Source organism: Xiphophorus maculatus, chromosome 20, assembly GCF_002775205.1.
Source record: "Xiphophorus maculatus strain JP 163 A chromosome 20, X_maculatus-5.0-male, whole genome shotgun sequence".
Lineage (NCBI taxonomy): Eukaryota > Metazoa > Chordata > Actinopteri > Cyprinodontiformes > Poeciliidae > Xiphophorus > Xiphophorus maculatus.
The window spans coordinates 17,428,294-17,447,956 of record NC_036462.1 but is presented as its reverse complement, the minus strand read 5'-3'; the positions used below and the strand labels follow the sequence as shown (position 1 = coordinate 17,447,956).

The following is a 19,663-nucleotide window of genomic DNA, read 5'->3' as shown; positions in this document are numbered from 1 at the left end:
GCATATTAAAGTATTAAGCCGAATAGACATATGAACACTGTTTAAGTCGGCTCTTCTAATGCCCTAGGCTGAAGCAGGATGATACTCTCTGTATGTTGAATTATTAAAATGGTTTACAGGTTTACACTGAGACTGACATGCACTGTACAAACAGTTACAAACAGTTAAACTTATTGAAACTTTGGACAAAGGAAAAATATTAAAAACAACAAAGGCAAAATAACTACGTCTACATGGATGGTTGATGATTTGTCTTGTTAATCAGGTAGTTGCAGACAGCTGAACATGATCTGCTTCAAGTGAGTTCAAACACACCTCACTTGAAGGCAGAGATATTGCTGAGGTGTGACTGAAATACATCGCCTGCAGCGGAACAATTATCTTTACACTCTTGCATATAAAGTCAAGTTCTTCTACCATTCAAGTGTAATGCTCTGCAGTCAAAATAAAAAATAAATAAAATAAAAAAATTATTAAAGTAATAACGTAAATAAATAAATAAATAAAATCTCATCTAAAACTAGTAATGAATGTGGCAATGCATGGCTCAACCAAAGAAATATCCTAGATTGGACACAGATTTTTAAAAATGACAGTGGTGGACAGCAAGATATTTTCATAGTTTCATTTTAATATTAGAATTACATTTACTTTTACATTTTGGACAAATAATTGAATAAATCCAGAATAAAATTCATCGAATGTCAGGCTCACTTTGTTTTCAGGATGATTAGAAACACACAAAAACCGAATAGTTCAAGAATGAAAGTAACCAAAATGTGTTTTGTTTTTTTTTTCTTCTTTTTACCAAGTCCAAAAAAATAAAGTAAATCAGCTTTTAATATTCACTGCTAATGGCGCATGAAGAAGACCATCACTGACAGCATTTTTAAGCCATGGATGGACACAGAAACATACAACAAATATTTTTGAAGAAATTTTTTTTCCCTTTTTTTTTAAAAACAAGACAAAAATTCTTAAAGTTTTTCGCACTTTCAGCAAAAATATTGAGCATGATCAACCCTTCAGCTGTGCATTCATTTTTTGTTATTTTTGTGATTTTTTTTCTCAGCTGCAGTGAGTCACTCAAGTCTTACTTTCATGAGTCAGGAGTACCGACAGCTCCTCTTGAGTAACACAATTTATCATGCTCAGGCATATTTGGCACTCATTCCATTCAGAATTTCATATAGTAGTGACAAAGTTTTATTCCCACCTGCACATAAATACACAAATCTGTCACAAAAAAAGGAAAAATGTACAGCTCAGACCCGTACATGTACATCACCCTCTGGTGGCAATTACAGCCAGTACCAGACAAGAAAAAGAGATTTAAAAGTAAAATACACAGTTATAACATGAGATATTAGTCTTCTGATACTTTCAGTATTTGACAGATTTAACTCACAGCTGGGACAGAAAGTTGAGGTTTAACAACATGTTATTTGGATAATGTCGTCTGAAGGAAGATATATTTTAAATATGGTGCATTAAAAAAGAGGCAAATCACTCAAATGAGAATGGAAACTTGATGAAGATGATGTGTGGCACTGACTGCTGGGTTTGTCTCTCTGGTTTTACTGTATTCTTAGAATCTGATGCCAGATTTCAATTAAATCCTATTTTAAAAACGTACACATCGATTAAAATCCATGTTTGAGAAGTGCACAAAAAATGTAAAAAACAAAACAAAACAAAAAGTATTCCCATGGTCACTACGAGAACAGTTGTCAGCTGATGAGAAATCAGATTGTCATGAAATTCAGCACAATCCCCTGATATTTAACTCCTTATATTTGACAATACACAGCTTCGGTCATGATTTATGCCTTCATTAATGTGTCTTCTGAAACAATTTTCTGCTCTTGTTAGTTCTTACAAAAACATGATGGTGCATTCAGATTTGACAGGATTACATCCACATTTTAGATGACTGCCCAAGAGTTGGAGAAGTACAATAATGCCACTCCCGAGTCTTTGCTATGAACGTGACATCAAAAACGATCCCAACTGATTCAAAGGGCAACTTTAATGGAACTATTTCAATCTAATTTTAGGATGCAGAGCTGGGACATGGGGAGTTTTTATGTTCTTTCCTGTATATGCGTCAATTTCTGCAGGAGACTCCAGTTTCCTCAGTTCAGGAACATGCATGTCAGATTATCTGGTGATTGTAAAGTGCCCTTGGGTGTGAATGTATATATTTGTAGTTATTTGTCTCATCTTTTTTTCAGATGTGACAAATCAGCAGGAGAAAACAGCTACTGAGGCGCCCTCAAGTAGTGTTGTAAACTACAGCGACATGCTGCTCCATAAAGCCAATGACTTTGAAACTCTGACAGACTGTGATGGCAATGATCCTGTTGACTGCGGACAAATGTTTTCCCACAGCTCTGTATCAATGGGAAGCAAAAGAAAACCACAAGTTTGTGAAAATTTCATACAGGAAAAAGATCCACATGCAGTTATGGTCATGTAAGTCTCGTTTCAAACTGAAGCCATTAAAGGGCTTGATGTTTTCCGTTAAACCTCCACAGGGGTACGACGGCAGGCAATGGCCGTTGACACCCATGTACAGGAGCAGACATGTCTTCAACAGAGAGCAGAGCTAGTCAAGATGTTTGTAAGCTTTAAACACCATCTGAAAAGTTGTTGGTCTTATAATTGTACTCTACACAATGTTTTTTTTAAAACAAACTCCGGGGGGAGTCATGAAGAACAATGGGAAAAATCTGGCTCGAATATTTGGATAATCCCTATTACTGACAGCACACACCCTTTTAAAAAGGCAGGTTTTTTTGTTTATGTAAAGAAATACTTTGGAATTATGTTTAATCTTGTTCACATATGACATAAATCCAGATTTAAGTAGAAAATGTTTTAGAGGATTTAAAAAACCAAAAAGCTGCCATTAACTTGATGCAAAAGGGTGCAAATCTCTGAACTAATAATTCGTTGAAGCAGCTTTTGATTCAGTTTTGACAGGCATTTCAATTTCAGTTATTAATTGTAGAGAAGTTCACCTTTCCTTGCAAGACTTTAATATTTGCATCCTTTGGTTGAAGTCAGATTTTGCAAAAAGGTTACATGAGGTCACAATAATCTCACTACATAAAAGGTAGCAGCCAGGAAGATTGTAAAAAAAAAAAAAAGAAAATCTCAGCACAAAATGCATACACCACAACATAATACAATGAAGGTTACCACTGACAATTAGAGAAAACATAAGGAGTGGGCACTGGAAAAACTGGGTGTTTCCAAAAAAAAACACTGAAGAGATGAGACTCCAATTGGTCAGGGGGGCTAAAGAGACCCCGAGCAAAACTGAAGGAGCAGCTGAAACATCCAACAAGCATCGATCATGTTCTACAGAACTATCTGCAATGTCCTGGACAAAATTGTGAATTCTTTTGTCCCGAAGGAAACATGTAGATCTTACAAATTATTTCATAAAACCAAACTTGCCTTTTTTGGGCAAGATCCCTTTGGTGATGTTTCATATAAAACAACAGAGCTCAAAAGAACATGAAATGGAGGGTTTGGAGCAGCCGAGCTAGAGATTAGAAATAAATACAGCAGAAAATATGGGTGGTTCAACAGAGGGCTGTGCACAAGGGGTCGCCTCAAAATCTTGACTTTGTCAAGTCTAGATGTGGGCTGTATGTAAAAACAAGAAAAGAGGATTTGACAAAATTTTTCTGAAAAAAAAAGTTTTTAGACCATGGAATAAAGCAAAGACAAGAGAGTGGCAACATGCTTCTCCAAATCTGAGCAGAGACTAATTTAACCAACTGATTCAAACATTCTTTCAGTGAAAATCTCGTCAAAGCAGTGATATGCAAATCAGATGTTGGCACATTATTTTCAGAACCTGAAATTGAAAACATTTTCCTTTAAGCCTCGTTATGTCTCCAAACTTCCAACAGGCACCTTTAAAAAAAAACAAAAAAAAAACAATACCTTCACTTCCAGCAAAGAAAATGTTAAACCAGTGTGAGAATGCAAGGCACAATGCAAATAAAAATAAAATAAACACACAAGGTATATGGACGCAATCACATTTTACACAGTAAAAACAGAGCAAGCCCTTTTTTTAAAAAACTTCAACTTCTTTCTTCTGTAAATCCAGTTTGTCAAAACTATTGATGGGATGGATTTATGATCTCAACTTGTAGCTACTTGCCCCCCAGATTACAAAAAACAAATTTTAACTGGCATCCTTAACACCTGTGTGAAACAGGGCCTCAAGCATCAACACTCAACAGTTATGAAAGCCTTGAGACAGCACAGACGTGAATCCACTTCCACAGAGTTACTGAGCTCGGAGCTGCACTTTGCTTGACCTCGAGAGGAATACGATCACATAACGGCTTGGCAACAGAAAGACCTGGAGGATGTTCGTTTCATGTTCCCATTTCTACTGATTGTTGGCCCATGAACACAAGAGAAGCTGGTGCTGATGCTTTAAAAAACTGGGTGAGGTTATTATTTAATAACAAAAGTAGTTACCACAGTTAGTTTAATGACTTTAAAACCACATGTCAAAAATACACTTAAATCACCTGCTGATTTTTGTAAGATTAAACACCGCTGCTTTAAAAGTTGTAACACAAGATAATCTACTACAAGCACTCTCAGTGGTCACCTACTGCATGGTGATGTAAGAGTGAAGTAACGATAAAGAAAACATTTTTTTGGTAGATTTTCTACATCTGCTCCTCGAAGGCGAACACGCACATATAGCTTACAGCTCTACAAGCTACAGATTTCACACTTCACATGTTCCAATTTAGATCCGTAAAACAATAATAGTCCTATTATTGCAAAAATGTAAACATCCCTCTGTGCATCAATGCTTCAGCCATCAATGTTGGCTTCAAGATGTCTTTTTTATCCAGTACAAAAACGAAATAAAATACAAGCTCTCAACTTCTGATGTGGTTATTTGAAGCTTCTGCTGCTTTTTTAGGACATCCTCGGGTCTCAGGTTTCATCCTCACACATTAGAACAAACGGCTTCAGATGTCAAACCATAGACAAAAATCCCATCAGATCTATGACTGAAAGGCAATAGAATAAAAACTCTCAGCAAAAACGTCTTCAGATGAAAAGGTCTTGGAAATAAAGTCTGCGTCAGAATAAAATCGGTCCTAAAACGTGCACCGTAGAGGTGGAAAAAATGTTAAAGGAGGGGTATTATGTATTTTACTAACACACTGTGCCATTTTATACAACTATCAGGTAACCATCTTTCTTTCAGTTGTTATGAAAATGCTGTATATATCAACATGACTTAAAAGAAATTTGACAAAGCAATTTGACAACTTGAAGATGGACCTTTGTCTCCTGAGCTCCTGCTCGTTCCGACACGCTGCCTTCAAGACATCATCACAACAATGCTCCTCCATTATGTTGTTTACAACCGCTCTTACAAGTGTTGGGACTGAGTGGAAGTTCCTATGATGGGCTCAGCAAACGCCCAGTTCCATCAAGTATTATTTTGTTGAGAGAATAACAGAAAACTATATAAAGTTTCAAGATGACTTTTCATAATACCCCCTCTTTAACTGATAAGACACACAGATAAAATCTGAATTTTACATACCACGTAGAGAAAGACACAATCACTGAAATACAGATATATTTTTTTCTATCACTAATTAAATTATTTCAAAGATATTTTTTTGTAAATAAAACATGTTTTACTAACATGGTGATCTGCCGTGTTTTCCTTTGTTTAACACCTAAAGCAGTCTATGAAGCCAAAAAAAAAACCCCTGTCAGAAGTTGAGAGTCTGCACCTGTTTCAAATTAACACTCTGGCTGAAAGACAAACAGATCACCTTGAGTTAAACGCCACAGTGAATCTGCCTTCCAAAGATTCCACAAGAGTAAATCTAAAAACATCTCTCTTTCCATCAGCTTTACACGCAAAGCTAATATGAGCAGTCAGAATAAAGATGGATGCCTGTGATTCCCTTACGTTTTCTTTGAGTCAGTTCAGGATAAATCTGTCTGCATGGAACAAAGTTTTGACCACATTGACCCCCTCTGAAATGAGCCGTGACATTCCTGCCGCCCACAAATAAAACCAGAAGACGACAACGACACTATTCCTATTGACAACATGGTAAAAAGTCTGACATCACATTATTTTTCTCATTTTGACATGTACCTGTAGCTTATATGGGCTACTGTTAGTATGTACAAGTAGCAGCAAAAAACCACCAGAACAGTGATTATCAGACTAAAAGATTATCCTTCTCGTGTTTCCTTTTAGCATGGCTATCTATGTGGATGAGGTGGAATGTGTGGTTTTTATTATTTTAATTTGAAAATCTTTCAAAAAACTGGATTGTTGTATTTATTTGTATCCCTCTTCACCCATTTTCACTTTGTGCCTCATCTCTCCCCCAATTTCCCCCTAAAAAAAAATCCCTGTGGCACATTTTACTTTTTAATTCTTCCGACTGGTAGCAATTACAATTTGGCACTTAAAATATAAATACAGTCATTCTTTTTTTCAAAAATATACTTAAGCATATTAATAACAGTAATACACCAGAGTCCAGTGATAATTTGAGGTGAAACTTTGGTCTCCAGATTACCTACTGGACTACAAAACGCTGGTCATCGTATGGAGAAAAAAATAAATTACACTTTTTTTAAATGAATAAATAAATATGTTATAAATAAATACATATTTGAAACGGTTTATAAATAACTTAAAAAAAAGAAAGCAACTTTATGACTTTGCAACATGCTTAAACCCCCTTTAAAACAGCCCTGATAACTGATAAATCATGGATTTAGCTCAGTTCCCATGAGGTTACAGCTTAAAGCCACTGTTTGAGGTCATCAACGTCTCTAACCAAGAACACTTTATTAAACTATTGAAGCTGATGTCGAACAGTGTCCCTTCGGCCCCCATTTTTGTGGCAAAAAGGACCCAACCTGTGGGTGCAGTGGTGACAAAGTGGCCTAAAGTCAAAAGTGCAACGTGACTGGCATGGACCCACCCTCCCTTGCGTCAGGAATGATATGCAGGAGATGTGACTGAGGATGATATGCTACGGTTTTGATTTCTGCATGCCAACAGCAGAGAGCCAAACTTAATTTACTCAGCATGTGCTACGTTTACCGTCATACAGTTAAGTACTACTCTCCAAATCTCCCAATCTTTTCTTTTTATCCTGTTTTTTTCCCTTTCGAACGCTGCTCGGTTAAGACGGCTTCTACAATATGATTCGATACAATTCCATAGGATTGTGTGCAAAATGCTTTTTAGGCATACAGTAATAAACATACGAGCCACAACATTAGATTTAAGTGCTTGTGATGAGGTATGAACACCGGTCAGAAAAGAAACCGTTGACCTGCCTTCATGCCATCAATGGTTCCTCTCTGATGACGGTTGCATCTCTGATTAGAATATTACATGTAAAAAAAAAAAAAAAACATGAATGAAATGAAAGTAATATCAAACTTGATAATACCGTATGGCAATAACTTCTTCCACCAAAAATGAAGACCACTGTTGGACAACAGCGAAGCATAAAGCATCATATTTAGAAGAAACAGCGTCTTGCAAAACACCTTGTCATACCTGAACCAAACCTCAATGCATGTCATTGGGATTTCATGAGACAGACCAGCACAATAATAATAAAGTTCAATGCAACTAACTGACTTCCAAAGTCATCTAATCATTCAATACTTTTCACCTGTGATTAATTTTATCTCTGTATAAACACAACTTTACTCCTCTGGACGTAGAGGCAGCCAAGAGGATTGTAGTAACTCTGGAGGAGCTGCAGTGATCCACAGCTGAGGTGGGAAGATCTGCTGGCATGATGAGGCGTCATGCCCACCACAAATTTGTGATTTCTGGAAGCTTTGAAAGAAGAAAGCCACAAGAAGTTCTAAACACAATGCATGTGAGGGATGCAGCAAATATTTGGAATAGGCTGATCTGGACAAATGAGATCAAAATTGAAATTTCTGGTGTATATAAAAAGTTATATCTGTACATCAACCTGAAAACACCATCCTCACTGTGAAACATAGTGGTGGCACCATCATGCTGTGGAGACTGTTTTCCTTAGTAGAACTAGGGAAGCTGGTCAGAGTCGATAAGAAGATGGCTGGAGCTAGTTCCAGTTCAAACCTGGGAGAAAACCTGTTAGAGGCTGTAAATCTTTTAAACCTGTTGAAAAATACCAATTTTTACTCCCTTCACAATTGGGTATTACTTTGTGTTGGTTTATCGCATAAAATCCCTCCAAAAAGGCATTTAAGTTTGTGTTCATAACATTACAAATTGTGAAAAACTTTTAGAGACACAAGTACTTCTGCAAGGCACTGCCTTCATATATTTATATGAAACTTGATGCTTTTAAGTAAGTTTTAACCTGATGTTTGACAAATAAAGATAACTTCAAATTCTCCTCAGACTTTTCTCATTTCCATTCACAATTCACTTTCACTGAGTTTCTAATTAGGTACCTGTACCATTTTATCCAGCCCAACGCTTGAATGGATGGATGACAGTGAAGGGTCCAGTGTGCTAACATGAGGATGAGGCCTTCATCTGTCTCCAGTCTGAACTTCATTTACAGAGGCAGGTCTGTGCTGTTGTGGCGAGTCTTTCTGGAAGTCCCATCATCCCTGGGCAGCGCTTTCTGCAGGTTGGACATGGCAGCGGTCTTCTTCAGGTCAATCACGGCGTAGCACTCGCTGCGTCTGGGTACCGGCGGGCCACATTGTTTGGGTGGTAGGCGCTGGTGCTGTGGCTGGGCACCCCCACTGCCGAGGGCTTGGCGGGGAGGTTCTTCCTCCAGGTCCACCTGGATGTAATTCAGCTGCCGTGATGGAGGCATGTGACCGTGCTCGCAACCTCCGACCCCTGAACGTGATCGCCTTCGGAAATCGAAGCTAAATATTCGCCCTGCGCTGTCTGGTCGACACGCCCGAGGATGCGGGGGGCAGGGGTGCCGGAGCCGGGGCGGCTGCACCTGCTCTGTGTTGACATAGTTCTGCAGGGCGTCTCGGTGGATACCCCGACTGTCCTGGTGGTACCCGTTGGGCGTTCCTGGGCCTTCTGAGAACTCGTACTCATCAAAGTCATCCTCCTCTTCTTCATATTCATCCTCATCCTGATCTTCATCGTCCTCCTCCTGCTCATCGTCCCGCTGCAAGGCGCTGTACTCCCACACAGGTGGCAGTGAGGGCAGGTTTTCGTAGTTGAGAAGAGCTGTCCGGCGGTGGCCTCCGCCCATGCCCCTCTCACAGGCGTAGCCCTGAGGAGGCAGAGATGAAGGGCCGTGGCCATGTGAGTGCAACAGTGAGTGTGAGTGGCTATCCCCAGTGCTGCTGCTGCTGCTCGAGCCCACAGACTGCGACACGCTGCTGGGGCTCAGGCGCTGCTTTCGGCCGCTTCGCAGGCCGTTGATGTTCTCGTAGGTGAGCTCGCCACTCTGGGAGCTGTCTGGGTGCTCGTGGCTCGGATGCCGGTGCATGTGGTGATGGAAATGGTGATAGGAGTGAGAGTTGCACAAGTGCATCCCAGGCTCGTCCCCCTCCGTCTCTGAACCTGTAGCACCCTCTGCTGGCTGAAGGTTGTGAGGATTGTGCCCGAGCCTCTCCCTCTCCATGAGATGGCGCTGAGCTGGAGTGGGCCCCAACATGAACTTGACCTCCTGCGAGGACGGCTGTAGGAACACCTGGGGGTCTTTGCGCTCCTCAAGCGGACAGCATCTCATGTTGGACTGTGGGTTCCCTTGGCCTCCGACAGGCATGGCCCCACGTGTCGTTTCTGGCAAAGCGCTAGGCCGCAACTCAGGCAGAGAGTGCACACAGTGACGCATGGAAAGATCTCCGTCCATACTCACAGTATTCACATAGGTGTGAGTCTGTTAGGAAATACAGACAGGTTCAAGCTTGGGATTCAAAGGAAATATGCTATGAGGTGCAAACAGGAGTTACCTGGTCTTCCAAAGCCATGAGGCTGTGTGCATGATCATCAAGAGATGGTTGGGAGGAATCCCCTCTGATGGGATAACCTGGATATCCGTTTGGAAAGGACTGGACAGGAAAAGCTGGAGCTGTAGACAATACAGACCAAGAGAAACCAGGAAGGTGACAGTCAATCAAATCAAAATGTTTGGCTGGATTTATTATTTTCTTTACAGCACTTAAAAGGCATTTGATTGCATTTGTAAATATTCTAAAAAAAATTATAATTATTGGGGTGCCAATAATTGTGGTGATATTAATGAAAACATTCTAAATGTGGGAAGGAAGTTGGGGGGATACAGGGTGTTTGTGAATCTTTGAAAAGTCTTAAACTAATGCATTCAAAATTAATGTCTTAAAATGTCTTATATCAAAGACCAACATAGTTTTTAAAAATGAATTTGTTAATCACAGGTCTTAATTTTTGTCTTGGCAGGACTATTTAATCAAAAATATATTCTAAGCATTATTTTTTGTAACTTGCCAAGCATTCTGTGATTTGAGGCGGTTGAGGCTACCAGTATATCACTACTAGCATACCCTTAGCTAGCTAGCTTTTTTGCATCTATCATAGGTAAGCACAAATTTATCGCCACTCGGCTGGACAAAGTTTATACATTTCTGTGGAGTTATAGGCAATAATAATGGTCTAAAAGGTCTTAAAATGTTTTAAATTTAAGTTAGTGAAACCTACAGAAACAATGAACTACTAAAGAAAATTTCATCACAAAGATTAATTCTGAGAAGATGAAAAGAAACTGTGAAAATTACAGTAAATTGACTTTAAGAACTTGTTCTTTAATTTCTAATCCTTAAAGAAAACTATAAATTAGTAATGCAGAAGATGTCTGATTTAAAGAACGTAATAACTTTTGGTTTCTTTCTTTCACCACTTGAGGGCAGAAGAGGAGCAGCCTCTAAATCAGGGTTGTACAAAGTGAATACTCAAGGGCTGGTCTCCCGCATATTTTAGCTCTTTCCCTGGGTCAACACACTTGAATTAAATGATGGTTCATTAACAGGCATCTGAAGAACTGTATGGCATACTGCCGAGTTAGTTCAACCATTTCAATTAGCTTTGTTGGAATAGAAACACGTCTAAAAGTGACAGGACACCTGCCCTTGCTGAACACCATGGTTTACATGGTCTTTTATTCTCAGTCAGTAGACTTCCAAATCATGGGAGAGACTGTTGTCTGGACAGGTATTCAGAAGACAGTCACTGACACTCTCCACAAGGAAAGTAAGTCACAGAAGATCATTACTGAAGGAATCAGTAGTTTCCAGAGTCCCATATCCAAGTACATCCAAAGAAATTAAGTGGAAAGAAAAAAGTTTCACCAGCAACAGGGAAAACTGCAGTCTTGAGAAGATTGTCAAGCAAAATCCATTCAGGAATTTGAGGAAGCTTCACAAGGAGTAGACTTCAGGAAGAGCGGCGAGGCACAGAATCTACATTGCTTGAAGTCCAGTGTGACGTTTCTGTGATGGTTTGGGGTGCCATATCATCTGCTGGTGTTGGTCCACTGTATTTTCTGAAGTCCACAACCAATGCAGTCATCTATCAGAAACATCTAGAGCACTTCATGCTTCCCTCTGTTGACATACTGTATGAAGATGCTGATTTTATTTTCCAGCAGGGCTTGGCACTGCCAAAGGCACCAACAGCTGACTCAATGTTCTTGATTGGCCAGTAAATGTCCCTGACCTTTAACCCCGTAGAAAATCACCAGACCCAACAAGGCAGATGACAAAGCAATCTGGGCTTCCATCGCAGCTCAGTAGGCGATCATGGCATCTCCATGAGATGTGCCGCGTTGACACAATGATTCAAGGAAGACGAGGAGAACCGAGTATTGAGTGCATAAAAATGAACACAGTTTGGTTTGGAATTAAGATTTGAAAAAAGGTTATTGTTGGGTATCCAGATACTTTGTTTTGGAAAAAGTGTAGATTTAACAAGCTTTCTTTAGCTTAAAAGTAGGGACTTCTGTAGTGGTCTACAATAATCACTACTAAGCCTTCTGCATCGCATTTTAAGATGTCATAGACACAGGTGGCATTAGAGCCTTACACACAAACCTACAGTACAGACCAAAAGTTTGGACGCACCTTTTAATTCAATGAGTTTCCTTTATTTTCATGACTATTGACATTGTAGATTCACACTGAAGGCATCAAAACTATGAATAACACATGTGGAAATATGCACTAAACAAAAAAGTGTCAAACAACTGAAACAACCCTTATATTCTAGTTTCTTCAAAGTAGCAACCTTTTGCTGTGATTACTGCTTTGCACACACTCTGCATTTTCTTGATGAGCTTCAAGAGGTAGTCACCTGAAGTGGTTTTCACTTCATAGTGAAAACCATTCACTTCATAGTGAATGGTTTTCACTATGAACCTTATTAACCTGCCCTGTCAGGTTAATAAGTGGGATTTCTTGCCTTATAAATAGTCATGAAAATAAAGAAAACCCATTTTAATTAGAAGGTGTGTCCAAACTTTTGGTCTGTACTGTATGTGAATAAATGTATATTTAACCTGTTTCAGTCACTTAAATATGAGATACTTGTTAGGAAGGTTAAGCTACCTTTTGGTTATTTTTTCCTTGTAAATTGTTCAACTCTTAAAATTTAAATTGACCGAAGCTTGCAGAAATCCTATCAACGCATTGCTGCATGCAAGTTTGGCAGGCAGTGCATGAGCAGGTGTGACTCACTGTTGGGAGTCTGTGGTGTCCGAGACATGTCCATCTCTGGTGTGTGGCCACTTCGACTCATCATCATTGACTCCTCCACCACATTGATGCTGTTGCATTGCATCAGCTCCTGGAGCAGGTTGAAGATCTCTTCAGCCCGTGAACACTTGAATGCAAAGATTCCTGGTTTAAACACAAACAAAACATGGCATGTAAGAGGAATTAAAGGGATAAAACAAAATCCATAGCATGGTAAGTTTATTTATGTAGCCCCAGTGGTTCATGCAAAATAAAGAGGGAGAAAATTGCATTAAAAACAGTAGTGTTTTTATTCCTTATTCAAAGGAAAAAGGCCAACAATTCTGCACATTTCATAACCCCATTGAGTCTAGATGACTCGTAACCATTTGTACTGTGTCGTCATTAATAGACCAACAGTACAGCAACAATTTGGCAAGAGAAACACCAAAAAGTCACTTAGTGCCCTCCAAGACCATTGACTCATGTAAAATACATTAAAATGCATTTTCAAGGCAAATTCGCACATTGAAAAAGAATCTTAGAAAATAAATTAAACTGGCATATATTTATCTGTTTACAAACAGCAATTACTCTCAACAACTCCTCAAAATGTGAAAGACAAGAGGACATAAAATTCAAGTAATGCTAAGGTGTGTTGATAAATCGAATAGTTAAAAAATATATTGGTCATCTGAAAAGACCCATATCTACAGCTAGAGATAAAAAAAACTATCTCCAAAGCTCACTGTTACATTACAGAAACATAGAGTTAACATCTTGTGGTCAACAATTGTCCCCGATTGAAGGTTTCTTTAAGATATTTGAACTGGTGAAAAGCACTAATGGTATTACAACTAATGTAAAATACATCCAGTGTTCCTCTATATTGATACCATACTGTACATAGAAACTGAGACCGTGCTACCCACCCTGCCCTGTCTGACAGCGGCGGCCGCTCTCAAAGGAAAACAGGTTAGAGTCATAGCCGTAGCGTCGCAGGCAGAGATACGGCCACCGGATGGCGTCTCTTTTGCGTGTGTGAAGAATGAGCTCAGTCTGGGTGAGCTCCATGATCCCAGAGCCGAGCTCGTTGCCTTCATCATCAACATTGATGACCTGAAAGATGGTGAAATACAATAACATCACGAGAGGGATGGAAACAACAAAAATAAAGCATGAAAAAAACACAACAATGTTATACATTAACCATGTTTTTTTTTAGATTGCATTTATGCAAGCATGTTGCAAGGTTTTTTTTATTTGTTCTTCCTTGCCTCTTTTAAGAAAACAATTATTCCGTTCTTGTTTGATGCAAAAAATGTTCTTTTATCTTTTATTTGTCATAATGAAAGATGCATCAATCCATCAGTCAATAACTGAAATCAAACAGTTTTCTCCTTGATTAATCTGATTGTTACTAAGTTCAGAATAAAGTGCATGTAGTAAGTTGATGTGTTTACCGACCCAGTTTCAGTTCAGATGTATTGAAAAAAAACTGGAAAAACATGTTTTGGCACGTTTTTATACAAAAAACAATATTATAATCAGTTTTTAATTTCATGCTATGTTAAGTATTACATCTCTTGTTCTGTGTTAAAGGTTTTTTTTTTAAAAAAAATACTTGTTTTTATAATTCATTTACATGTAGAAGAAATAAATAGACAAGTTGTTAAACACATATGTGAAAAGTCAAGAAGGTTGACATAAAAACTTTTTTTTCTAAAAAGGAAGGATCCAAAATAATAATGTAGTGACACATCACCATTAAATTTCATCAACCATTTCTTCCTTGGTATTAGTTGGCCTACACAAACTAGAAAATCCACCAGAGGATATTCACTTCGTAGTGATAACTTACTTTTACTCTTGGTGCCTAAAGTGAACTTGAAAAGAAATATTTTCAGTTTTCTGATTCATCTTTGTGGGACCAGGTACAAAAAACATGTGATAACAGGTGCTGTTATCATTAAATGTTTTTAAGACATTTTTACTGATTTGGAGAAGAAATCATTTGTCTATAAATGTTTTAATTTAGAAATCTAGTTCATTTATGACGGTGTTAACTTTTTCTATTTAGCTGTGAATGTTCTGTAAACTGTGTGCTGCTGTCAGTCTTGGCCAAAATTCTTGTGTAAGAACTATTGTTAATTTCAGTGGGATTTTCCTGGTGAAATAAAGGTTAATAAAAATAAGAATTTCACAGAAATTGAGAAAAACATATATGACACTACAGGTTTTAGAGACTGACTACATCCAACAAAATGAGCCAGAACTGTAATGAGAGCACGGCAAAGGATTTATCTGTTAAAAGTTTTAAAATGAAGACCTTAAATTTGGTGAGATGGTTGTCTCGGATGGGGTCTCTGTACAGACAGCTCCAGCAGCTCCCCATAGCTTCAGCAGGCCAGCTGAAACCTGTCGACAATGAAAGTTTACAAGGAGGCCTACTCAAATTCATCAGCTTTTATATGCACATACATACACAAGGACAACAGAGACAAAATAATGTGCCCTGTCACACATTTGTTCTCAAGTTTCTTACTCAGTCCAGGCCATCGGTGTAAAGGGATTCACGTCTCAATCCCAGGATCTTCTACTGGGCAGCTGCTTCACGAGCCAGTAGGCCTCCTGCGTGGACATCTTCGAGAGAGGATGACGGCTCTGTCCCCTGAAACAAAGACAGGGACCAAGACATTGAGATTCAGGGAATAAGTTTACAGTTGTGGTTATAAATTTATATGCAGTCAATCAATCAAAATGAATACAAGTAATTTTACACTTCTAACAATATATTTTAGATGATTTTTTTTTCTCTAGGTGGAACAAATAGACTGCAACATTGATTTTTTTTTTAGGATCCTTTTCTGTTGGAACACTAAATTATGTCTAAGATTCAACCATTAATCTCTTAATTAGAAGTGAATTTGAAGAATTTGGGTGTAATTTGCATTGCATCCATGCCACAGGGAGAAAAATAGCCCCACACCGTAACCATGGTTGACAACAGTGTCCGTAGATTTGATACCTCATCTTTACTGTCATTTTGGATAGAAAGCTCTATATTAGTGTCCTCTAACCAAAAACAATTTTTCTAGATAAATTTTATTTGTCTATGTTGGCAGCTTGTAGCTGCTAGCTTTGAACAAGTCACTTCAGTTTTAGTCACCTCTCAATCTGTGGCAACATAAAACCATCGCTGTTAACACTAGTGTTCTAGCATCTTCCAGTTGTTTGTGATTTTTTCTTGAACATCCTAACCAAATTATCTTCATCTGAGAAAAGAATCCTCCAACTGGACAACAATCCCAAACACAAATCAATTCGGGCCTTAAGAAGAGATTAAAAACACAATACGTCTATGTAAACTTCTGGTCAGATAATCATGCTACTCAGACTAAATAACACTGGGAGTTCATAGTATCTGAAGAACGTTTCCCTTATTAAAAGTTAACACCATTAAGAATCTGTTTGCATGCAGCCTATGCAATTACCCCAGCAATATCACTTGGCAATGCTCCTGGTATAACTCTTCCCAGGTAGGACAGCAAATATGTATGCTATTTAGCATAATGGGCAGTTAAAAAGCATTATTCAGGTATATAGCTTTTCTAAAATAGATGTGTCCAAGTCCATGTAGCAAATTAAGCTAAAGTCAACAATATTATAACTGAAATGATAAAGATACCCTAGTAGAATTTTAGAAATGTTGCTTTTAGCATCATTTTTGTAATTTAACTTAAATTAACACTGATAATTTATGCCACGTGGATTAAAGGTAAAAGAATATTATCTAAAATATTTAGGCTGCAAGGACTCCGTACCACCAAATTCGTACAGAGTTTCAAAAAAAGTACAGAGTTTTCTTTTATTGTTTTCCAGCTCAAAATAAATTAAGAAAAAATAAACCAGGATGAGAACATGTAGACAAAATTTTAATAATTCATCATTAATCCATTTGCTTTGGTGGGGTTTTTTTGATTGTTTTTTTACTTACTGTCTGAAGGGCTGCTCATTAGAAAACAATTTTACTACGTTTTGAACTTCTAGGCCAATAATAAATTCAGGTTGAACAAGATGTGAGGTTATCAGACAGATAGTTGGTAAAAAGATTTACAAGGCACTAGAAATGCTACTTGGGAGCATTTTTTGTATAACATGAATGAAAAAAGGTACTAAAATTCCCATTCTGGGCCTTAAATGTTCTGCATTTAAGGAGTCCTAAATTTTGAAACCGAGCTGATCTGAGTAAGTCCATGTATTTTATATAACCAGCAGCAGATGCTTATATGTGATAGAAGCAAAACAGCAACCTAGATTACCTAATACATTTGATTGAAGTTAAACAATACAAATAATAATAATAAAATAAACAAGGTATTTCAATCAGATCATTTAAATAAATGAGATAAATACGAACAAAAGCATAACTTTATGAGGTAATCAAAAAACATTTTCAGTCCAACTGCACTATAAAATGTTGCTTTATTTATGAGGCAGATCTGTAGAATATATAAATAATAATCTTTAACCTACTAAGTAGAGGAAATTCCACCGCTTTTTTAAACTGCAGAAAACTTTACATTCAGGCTGATTCATGGTTCTTACACTGGGTCTCGTTAAAATGCCGTAAAGAAAAACACTATTATTTTTACCAATGGGATAGCAGTACCAATGTTCACAAACTGCACTTTAAAGCATTTTCCTTTAATGTACGACAGTCTACCCTTTATTTCTCTAAAATCCAAGTTTCGTAGATCTTGTGACAGATCTAACTATATATAAAGACCTGATTACTGTACAAGCAGTTAAAATTGTGTTAATAAATGTACAAAATTCTCAAAAATAACTCTTAAAAATGTAATTTTTAAATAAAAAAATGTGTGATAATAACTGAGCTTGACCACATAATAGCAGAAGTCCCAGCAGCATTACAAACCAGAGGATTTCAAAGTACCATCAGCTTTTTAGATCTTTTATTTTTCTTAATATCAGCTTCAACTACTTACAATGTATCTCCTCATATAAATTATGCACTAATGAACCAGGTTTTGATTAGTGCAAGTCAAGAATAATCTGATAAAAGCTTGAAAATCTAGGAAGAAGCAAAATACAACAGGAAAAATCCAGCAATTAGGGTCGTACAGTGAGTTCTGAGAGTTTCCAGTCCAGCTGTGCTTCTTCAGGTCAGGCAGGATAAAAAAACATCAACCAGCAGATGAGTTTCACACTGATCACAAACATTCGCGTGTATAATCTCTGTTGTCGTTTGATGAATAAGTATTAATATTGTTATTATCATTGTAGCCTACATCAGCAGCCCCGCACTATGCTCCTGCACTAACCTGGGCCTCCACATCTGACTGGAAACACACAGCTGCATTCACTCACTGCGAGCAGGCTAATCAGCTAAAGCTACACGTCCAACACACAGGCACAGCCAGGGGAACCTGCTGAAAAAAAATACAACAATGATGGAAAAAAAAAAAAAATCACAACCTTTCTGATCCAATTAACCAGCCCGAATCGAAACCATCTTTTTCCATGTAATAATTTAAAGAACGTCCCCCTCCCCCTCCTCTGAATGAGCAGATTCAAGCCCAGCAGAATGAGCCACCGCACGGCTCACTGACCGCCGCCGCTGCTGCTGCTGCTGAGGCTACAACAGCGATAACACACAAGGCAACGGGAAAGTGGAGAACGACAGCGATGGGTTGCTACTCACATGTCTGCCACGGTTTTTTTTTATTTTTTTTTTTATTAATATCAGGTTTAATGCGAAACGAGCACCGAGACTGCGGTGCGTTATCGGCGGCGGCTGCTGCTGCTGCTGTTGGTGGTGGTGGTGGTGGCTGGTAGCGGGATGTGGCACTTGCACGGCAGAGTCTCTGCTGAATGATGCGCTGAGAACGGAGAAAATGTTATTTTTTCCTTCCTATTACGCCCCCCTACTGCAGCACGGGCCTCCCTGCCTGTGTGACATTTCCCGAGCAGCTGGGGTGAGAGTTCACAGCCAGACAACGACGCTGAGAGGAGCGGAAAGAAGGTAAGAAACGCCGGAGGACCACGGAGGAAAAGGTGCGTCTTGGAGGAGGGGCTCATAGTTCACCGAGTGGACTGGGAACTCTGGAGCATCCCTGACTTTTTTTCTGCATGCACACTAGCAAGTTGTTTGTGAATAAGATGGGGGGGTTTTCTCGAAAAAATTGGGATGTAGAGTAAAAATAGGAAATAGAAATATTATTTATTGTCCCTCAGTGGGGAGGTTTTTGTGCAACAACAGCAAAATGATTCACACTAAGACAGAACGTCAAATGTATAAAAACAGAATTAAGTGCAACAAACCGTCCTATAGTGACACCATTTCAACATTCTTACTGCATAGGTATAGAAAAAACAACACACTCCCGTCCAAAAGATTGTGTAACTGAGTAGGTTCATTTAAAAATGTCCAAAATCTCCATGTGTACTTGTGCATTAAAAATACTAATTATTTACAATAGTGCACAATGCAAATAAAACTTGATGTTCAAAGGGTTATACTGCTAAAAGTGAACTCGGGGTCGATGGAAAACAAATCAAAAAGCAAAAGAAGAAGCTGGAGTCAATACATGAAGGTTTGTAGGATAAAAAAAAAAACCTTCCAGTCTTCTCATTCACTTTTACACATTTTCTTACTTTACAAGCAGAAATAACTGCTTAACTTTCCAGTGGAAATGTTTTTTTGTGTTGTGCATTTTTTTCCACACACCTCTCCTTTGTCTGCACTGGGAGAAGAATGCCCACCCACATTTAACTTATGCAGCAAGACGATGATACAAAGCACATATCAAGTCCATCTTTGAATGAACTTAAGAAAAAGGTTGTGCTGTAGCCTAGTCAAAGTGTAGCTTAGATCTGGTTGAAGCAGGGCAATTATGTCCAAAAT

At 38.4% G+C, this 19,663-nt stretch overlaps 1 protein-coding gene across 1 annotated transcript; it reads right to left on the bottom strand.

Moving 5' to 3' along the window:
- Nucleotides 1-628: 628 nt before the first annotated feature.
- LOC102234385 (fibroblast growth factor receptor substrate 2-like) lies at nt 629-18,775 on the bottom strand. The gene is made up of 7 exons (XM_005810455.2): nt 18,461-18,775; nt 15,281-15,406; nt 15,065-15,153; nt 13,668-13,854; nt 12,739-12,900; nt 9,985-10,103; nt 629-9,911 (listed from the first exon to the last, which is right to left on the bottom strand). Exons 3-7 carry the CDS (start codon nt 15,128-15,130, stop codon nt 8,613-8,615), a joined length of 1,833 nt encoding a protein of 610 aa, XP_005810512.1. The 5' UTR covers nt 15,131-15,153; nt 15,281-15,406; nt 18,461-18,775; the 3' UTR covers nt 629-8,612.
- Nucleotides 18,776-19,663: the final 888 nt, after the last annotated feature.

Coding starts and splice junctions, on each gene's coding strand:
- LOC102234385 (XM_005810455.2), bottom strand. CDS start 15,130: ATGGGGAGCTGCTGGAGCTGTCTGTACAGAGACCCCATCCGAGACAAC. Junction 12,901..13,667: donor CCGCTGTCAGACAGGGCAGG/GTGGGTAGCACG, acceptor TGTTTAAACCAG/GAATCTTTGCATTCAAGTGT. Junction 10,104..12,738: donor GACACCACAGACTCCCAACA/GTGAGTCACACC, acceptor TATTGTCTACAG/CTCCAGCTTTTCCTGTCCAG.